Source organism: Hyperoodon ampullatus (assembly GCF_949752795.1).
Source record: "Hyperoodon ampullatus genome assembly, chromosome: 2".
NCBI classification, from domain to species: Eukaryota; Metazoa; Chordata; class Mammalia; order Artiodactyla; family Ziphiidae; genus Hyperoodon; species Hyperoodon ampullatus.
This window is the reverse complement of record NC_136915.1, coordinates 162,229,908-162,238,314: the sequence shown is the minus strand read 5'-3', so window position 1 is coordinate 162,238,314 and position 8,407 is coordinate 162,229,908. Positions and strand designations below refer to the sequence as shown.

Here is an 8,407-nt window from a genome sequence, read left to right as displayed (position 1 = left end):
TCCAAAGCATTCGGCCACACTCTCTCTCATTGGATCATATAATTGCTGATTGCTGCTTCTAGATAAAACCTGTGCATTTCTACTTTCTATGCATACCGTGTGCTTTCCCCTCTTCCTTGACTTACCTTGTGCTTCTTTCTCTTTCTCAGGCCCTACCATCAACTGTTTGTTGATCAACATCCTTTATTTAAAGTCAGCTTACAATAGTTTCTACTTATTTCACAGAACTAATTATTTCTTTAAATTCCTATGACATACATAGGTATAGCAGGGGTTCCATACTCAAAGGCCTACAAATGCTCACAACAAGAATGAAGCAGGTAATGTATATAAGTGAAGTAAACCAGAAGTAAGAGAGCAGAAGAAAATAGGGTTATGACAAACTGGCATCCTTAATGGTTGGTATAATGGTATCTACACCCTTCTCAGCTATACCTCATTGTTGCCAGATCTTCCCCCCCGCCCTTTTTTTTTTTTAAGGAAAAGAGGGTCATATGTAGATATTTCTTATGGTATTTCCTGATTTTAAAAACATTGGGACCGCTTCTAGCCTCTGATTTATATTATGTAATACATGACTTGATCATTCAATGATCATATTGTATTCACTAATAGCTTAATCTGGGAAAATACGAGATAGTAAGCTCCTCCTGAGCTCTTTCGCTTGAGCGATTTAAAGCAGTTAATAATATCACTAACCAAGGTTAGAAAGTGGAATGGCAGGTGTTTAGGGACAAATAATGGTTAGTTTGTTGGCATGTTAAATTGAAAATGAAAGTCAGGAGGTGTGTTCTGTACAGAGGTTTGGAAAGTCATCGGCAATTAGGTGGCAGTTGAAGCCTCAGAAGTAAGATAATCCAGAAAAGGTACATGCAGAGTGAAAAGATTAGTGACAGAACCATGGGGAATACCAATTCCAGGGAACATGAGGAAAAAGAAGAATGGAGGGAGGGTGGAAGCGAGGAAGGTTCAAGCCAGTAAAGACCAAGGAACAAAGGGAATGGTATAAATACTGCAGAGAGACTGAGCAGAAGGGAGGAGATCGAGAGAGATGTCTAAAGATTTAGTAATGAGGAGATCATGTATGCCTTTGCCAGAATAAGTTTCAGCAACAAGATAGATGTGGATTTCAGATTATCTACAAGTGTTAGCATGTGTGGATCAGTAGAAACTTATGTACTGTCAGTGGGAGTATGAATTGATATAGCTTTAAAAACAACGTGGCGCTGTCTTGTAAAGTTGAACATTATAATGTAAGACATACATGTATATATATATATATCTGTATATATCTCTGCTAGAGAAATTCTTGTACATGCGCACCAGGAGACACTTACAAGAATGTCTGTAGCAACAAGGAGGGAGGGGGCAAGTAACTCAAAACTCTTATCAAATAAAATGAATAAGTAAATTGTGATATAGTTACATATTAGTTTATTCTCAATTTAAGGAATTACAGCTATACTTAACATGAATAATTCTTAGAAACAAAATAGTAAGGCAAAGCAATCACAGACCATATTTTTAAAAATTGATTTAACAACCACTTTAAAATCACTTACTGTGTACCCATTCTAACTTTACTGATATTATTTAATTTAATCATATATATCAAGTATGATTTTTTAAAGCTCAAAAATAAGCAAAAGTAAAATAATACATTGTGCAGGAATACAGATAGGTGCCTCAAAAAAAAACAAGGGAATAATCTTAAAATTCGGAATAGTTGGTTACCTCTAGACAGGAGGCAGGGAGATAACATAGGGAAAGAGCATGTAGATGATGCAACAGTGCTGATGTTGTAGTTCTTAAGTTGACTGGTATTTATTACATTGTTTGATAACAACCAATATTATGTGTTAAACTTTTATTTTTTAAAAGGTATAATTATGATTCTCACACAAATACAAAATGAATACGTGTCAAATGTTTTGTTTAAGTCATTAAATATATAAGGGAATCAGGAAGATATTACAGCCACTTCAAGGGATAATTCAAAGTACCACACATACATGCAGGCAGTCAGGAATGCTGAAGTGAATTTACAGATAGTTGCAAAACTGGTCAACATCCACGGGGCAATAATCAGTTACATCCCACTGGACATATTTCATTGGTATTTTTATGGACAAGAATTTGTATTTTACAAGTTTTCAACAACTTACAGAGTTGTAAAATAGCTCAGGCCAAAAGGAGGCACTGAAGAGAGGATATACCTAGTAATCATTTTTGCCTATTCCAAAGTCTGTCACAACTTTTCCTGACCCAAGTAAACTTTTATATGTACCACATATTACATAAAAATAGAATGAAAGATAAAAAAGGTAAGTGTACTAATCTGTGTTTCTCTTTCAGTGTGTTTGTTGAAAGAGGGAGGGGCAAGGGTTCTATCTTGAGGAGGGGATCAGATTTAAAGGAAGGGTGGCTTTGATTTTGTTTTCTTAAATAGAGGAGATTTAAATGTGTGCATTGGCTTTGGGAAAGGAGCCAGTGGAGGGTGAGTGATAGTGAAGACAACAGGGGACATTCTAGAGGAGGCAGTAGCGATTATGTTCAAAATCGCAGGTTAGATTTGGAGAGAGGAAGGGGATTCTCCTTCCTCTGAGATGGGAGGAAAAGGAAGGGAGCCAGGCTATAGATTTATTTGAAGTCATAAAAAATGAAGTTGAGAATCTCTAAAGAAAAAGAAGTATTTATGATAGGTAGCTTAAAGAATACGGTTAAGATTTACTGAATGGAATAGGAATGATACTAGGATGAATAAAAGGATTGCCATGCCAACCTTTTACATTGTGTTAAGCGCTAATTGTCTGAAAATACTGGTCAGGATTTTCATTTTTTAGAGTGCAAGATAGAGTAACCATCTGAATGAGTTTATAATCTTGAGCAGATAAGATATAAAGACAAAAGATTTTCAATAAGAAGATGATAAAGTCTTAAAACTTATCAAGTGAATGGTATAGATACTGTATGAGTTTGTAACAGAGTGTAATAAAAAAAAAAAAAACCTTGGGGTTCAAGTGTATACTCTGAGATCCAGCTCTGACACTAACAGTTTACAGGGCATTAGCCACTTCCTTAATATCTGTGGACCTTAGAGTATTCACCTATAAAAAGAGGGGTTTAGACTAGACAGTTTCTAAATTCCTTTCTTGGAATCTGTGAGAAAACTAAAGAACAGTTGACATTGACCTGGATATAAGATATGATGTAAATGGGCAGAGTTGAGTCTAGGTATCATTTAAGATGGAAGAAGTGGCATGAGAAAAAACATAGGGCTTATTTGGAAGGCAGTAGGTACATCATTTTGGTTGCATTTACTCTGAGAGTTCATGAATGGGCGGTAATGAGGAGAAAGTAGGAAAGTGTATTTTTCTCTCCAGCTATAGTTGTCTTTTACACTTTACATGTGCATAGTAAACTCTCAGGAAGTATTTTTTATAGATTTGACCTTGCATATCCAGAACTAGTACAACCAAATTATTTGGGGGTATATGTCCTTTTTGTTGCTACAGAGAAAGGGCAAGGTTAACTTCAATTTGTAGTCACATGAACTGTTTCAAAGATACAGTTGTTAATCTTTAAAACAAGATGTTTCTGCCAGAATGAGACAATTTTCAAAGTAATTAAGACTCAAGTGACAGTTATCAACTCAAGGCAAGGGTGTATAGAACTAATAATAAGTAACTACCCCATGGTCAGGTAGTGGTTAGGCTGGCTAACTTAAAACTTCAGGCTAGGGCTTCCCTGGTGGCGCAGTGGTTGAGAGTCCGCCTGCCGATGCAGGGGACACGGGTTCGTGCCCTGGTCCTGGGAGATCCCACATGCCGGGGAGCGGCTGGGCCCGTGAGCCATGGCCGCTGAGCCTGCGCATCCGGAGCCTGTGCTCCGCAACGGGAGAGTCCGCAACAGTGAGAGGCCCGTGTACCGCGAAAAAAAAAAAAAAAAACCTTCAGGCTATACCACAACTTGGAAAATAGACATAAAAACTGAGGTTCAGAGATTAAAATAACTGTCTTTGTTATATACAACTAGTCAGAGGCAGAGCCAGTTCAGGAGCTCAGTTTCTTTCCATTAAGACCCATAGGTAGGTAGGTACTGGAGTTTCTAACTCCAGCCTCAAGCCGTATTTTAAAATGGTATCCTAAGAGGACATTTACAGAAAACATATTTGCATGTCTGACCCCAACTCCACAGAAATCTAGGCCTCGGTGGTCATGTTTTAACAAGGCTGCAGTGTATTAATAATGATATATTCTAAATATGGCATATACTGAAATACAGCTATAAACTATACTCTTCCAAACTATAAGTAGGAAAACACTCATTTATCTAATTTCGTTTCAGGTATCTACCTGTCAGATTTAACGTACATTGATTCAGCATACCCATCAACTGGCAGCATTCTAGAAAATGAGCAAAGATCAAATTTGATGAATAACATCCTTAGAATAATTTCTGATTTACAGCAGTCCTGTGAATATGGTGAGTTTCTGAGGGTAAAGCTATGATTCATTTACACAGGTTGATGGCCACTTTTCACACAACAGGGAACATCATCCTAATATAAAGGAAAATAATGATTGTTTTATTTCACTGTTTAATATTTAGCATCTTGTTTAAGATCTTGCTTTTAAGGAATTGAAGTATTTCATATTTAAAATGCTAATATCTTTTGCTTTTCTGTTATTTTGTAGCAACTTTGCTAACATAATTTTCACAATTATTTTCTATTCTCTTCATCTCATTTGATCTCCCTGATCTATTATGTAAATAGTTATTTTATTTATTTAGTTAGGGAGGGAGCTGAGACCCTTGATCCTAGTAACAGTTGACTAGCTTTCTTGAGTCCTATGTTGAGTAAAAATAACCAATTTTTGTGCAAGATGTATTTTATGGAAACACATATATAGAAAGAGCTTTTGCAAGCCCAAATGATTAGGAAAAAAATGTTTTAATGTTTTAAAATGTTTGGATGCTTTCAGTTTGATAGGGAATAAAGATAGACTATTATAGCTATATAATTTTTATGGTGTTTAAAAACCGTGAGTTTACATTATCTGAAAGTTAAATAATCTCTTGTTTTATACTTTTCTCAATTTTTTTTAACATAACATCAAATTGTAATGTTAAATTAATCGTATTTGAAATTTCTAAGTAGGGAAGAAAAAACTACTTTACAGATGTGAGCCAGGCTTCTTTAAAAATAAGAAACCTAAAGAGCCTTACATCTTGTATTTAGATGAGGTTTGAATATAAATCACAATGATGTCTCTGGTTTTTTTCCATGAAGTTTCTCAAATACGTGGGACTTTGTAAATGGGGCTATTTGGGGGGTTTTTTTCTTCTTTTTTTTAATCTATACAAACAACATACAACTGTAGTTTTCTAAATTACCTCCAGTTTTACATTAAATAACATTTACCTTGGTAATGTCCTTCTAGAGTTCATTTAAATTTTGGTGCCATGTGGCCTTAATTTACCTTTAAATATATTTTTCTCAGCTTAACTTTAAAAATTCTGCCTAAGATGTACTTTATCAGATAATTATTTATCACATTTTGCCTAGATATCCCCATGTTGCCTCACGTCCAAAAATACCTGAACTCTGTTCAGTATATAGAAGAACTACAAAAGTTTGTGGAAGATGATAATTACAAGTAGGTTGGATCTTCAGAAGTGGTTTGTATAACTTTGTCCTGTCCTCCACCCTTTCATCACCATGTATTTAAACATCTAAATCCTACATCTTATCATGCATATGCCTAATCCAGTTGTACATTTACAATGGTAAAGTTTATTTACATGTATTTCTTTTTAATCACTTGATGTGATTGAGCCAATATACAAGTACCTCCTCTGTTCTTCCATTAAAAAGCATTTCATGTTTCTCAAGTTGTTGAGAGCTGATGTTTGGTAGTTCTAGTTTTAAATTTTTTCCTTTCTCTCTAAATTCAAGCATTAAATCTTTATGGAAATTTATCTTTGAATAGGCTGAAAAATTAATGAAACAGTCTGTGAATAGAAAAGTTACTCCTTTTTTAATGGTAATTTTTAACACAATTTTTAACTCGTTTTCAAGTTGTTTTTGTGTATTGTGAGAATATTGAACCTTCTGAACTCTGGGTTAGAGACTTACTTGTTCAGTATAGCACCACACTTGCCCTTTTTTCTACTCAAGCAAATCCTTCTTCATTAAAGATTTTTAAACTTACTTTTAAGACAGCTGATATCCATTTCCTTTTCCTTAACCATCCACAGTCCTGCCCAAGGGAGGAAGGATTTTTTAAATCATTAACCCTTTTTTATTTTTCAGTGGTGTGCTATACATCATGACTGCCAGGTTTTTTTCCAAAAGACAGGAGGATAAAGAGCTTATTTCTCTTGAGACTTCTCATTTTCCTTGTAGCTTCATTTGTTAATTTCAAAATTTTGTGCTGTTCCCAAGCTTTCAATTTAACTTTGTGTCTTCCACAAATATTTTTTCCAGTAAAAGGTTATACTTTAAAATTTTATCGAAGTGAAAGACTAGGTTATTTTTCAGTATTAATGCATTATATAAAATTTTTCTTATGCCATATAATAGTGATTATCAACTTCCTTGTTCCCTAAGTTTCAACAATTTTTAAAGAATTCTGCAGTACAGAATTAATACCAATAAAAGACTAGAAATTCTGGAAAACAACTAGAAATAACTTTTCTTCTAATATTAAATATATTAAGAAGCTCTGTATTTATACTTAAATGTATCTAAACCTTTATTAATGTTTGAAAACACCTTTATTGCCACCTTCTCCACCATACCATATTATTACCACTTTATATTTCTATATCAATTTTTATTTTACAGAAAATTTTCACAGGGTAATTCATTTGAAAATGTATGAAGTCAGTGGATCGGCTTTTTAAGGTTGGAGTTGTTTCACAGATCTGATGTTGCCCTAGGTTGTAAGCTTCTTGAGTTTGATGGTCTGTGTCATATTTACCACTATTTCTTCCATCTCTCTAATTACTGACATAGCACAAAACACTCATGTTTTGTCCAATTACGTACAGAAGATTATCTTAAAACTCAAAATATGAGTAAGTACTTATTAAAATTTCTATATCTGGCTCAAGAAACTTAATGGATTTAAAAGAAGTTAAAGTTTATTCAGTAGAAATGAAGTCTAAGAAATTGTTGCATAATTATAGAGGATGGTGAATTTTAACTCTAGAAGGATAAAGTTGACCAGTTAAGCCATTAAGTAGTTTTAGCTGTCTATAACCTGACATATTATAAGATAGCTTCATTTTGGTAGGAAAGCGGATGCTATTATACTGATTTTTGTTTTCATGAGTAGCTAGAACTCGAGCAGCCTTCTCATTATATTCATTAACAAATATTTATTCAGCTTTTGGTATTGACGAGTTATTGTGCTAGCTGCTGGGATTACAAAAGTAAGATCTTGTTCTTGCCCTTATGAAGCTCAATCTAATGCAAAATACATCCACAAAACAAATAATTACAAAACAATTCAAACAGTACTATACTAGAGATGTGCCCAGGATGCTATGGGAACATAGATGAGTGGAGACCTAACTCAGCTTTAAGTGGGAAAAGTGAAGAGAAAAGAAACATGAACAGCTTGAGGTGACATTATTACCTGAGGCTGCATCTTAACAGATGAGTAGGAGTTAGCTCCACGTGAAGAGTTAAGAAAGGTGTTCCAGGGTATGGAAATGATCAAAGGAATAAGGTGGGAAACTTTGTTCGCTTGGGGAACTGCAAGTCTCTTGGTGGTGTTGGAGCATCATATGGGGAACTGAAGAAGATAGTGTTTTCCTAAAGATACAGTTGTATTGCATGAACCTACTGATTAAATGTGTTGAAAATCAGAGCATTTTAACATAAGAGCCATTAAGGTGATAAGTTAGAAAAAAATGGTTTTTATGATGAAAGATTTAAATAAAAATGATACTTCATTTATCCATAGGCCTCTGCTTTTGGCAACTTCATCTATATAGGCAGCCAATATCAGTATTACAAATTAAATGTATATGTTTTAATTGGGGTGAAAATCTTTCAAAGTTATTTCATTTTAATACTGAGCATAATATCTTTTCTCAGTGAATCAGCATCACCATTATATATAGTGTTTTGATGATGATACAGGCAACTGACACTGACTAGCCTTCACTGCTGTGCTGTTTAAATGCTTCGGCTTTTATACTGCTGTTGGTTATCAGCTGCTATTGATAGCAATGTGATTCTCCCATAGCCTTCTTTCTGTCCCTTTCTATTTTGGTTCTGTGTTAGGAAATTGTACTTGTTTTGTTTACTTCTTTGTCTTCCACCTACTAAACGGTGAGCTTCAGAAGGGAAGAGACACCATGTCTACCTTAGTCTCCATTATATTCCAGTGCT

The 8,407-nt window shown here is 34.5% G+C and overlaps 1 protein-coding gene across 4 annotated transcripts in view; it reads left to right on the top strand.

Moving 5' to 3' along the window:
* The window catches only part of RALGPS2 (Ral GEF with PH domain and SH3 binding motif 2), a gene marked incomplete at both ends in the record, with an annotated part of 110,711 nt that overhangs the window by 71,664 nt on the left and 30,640 nt on the right, over window positions 1-8,407 (top strand). For all 4 annotated transcript variants that reach the window (XM_079697959.1, XM_079697957.1, XM_079697956.1 and 1 more), the window contains 2 exons: window positions 4,348-4,485; window positions 5,570-5,660. In XM_079697959.1, coding sequence (XP_079554085.1) covers window positions 4,348-4,485; window positions 5,570-5,660 — 229 coding nt within the window. The remainder of the gene's footprint in view (window positions 1-4,347; window positions 4,486-5,569; window positions 5,661-8,407) is intronic.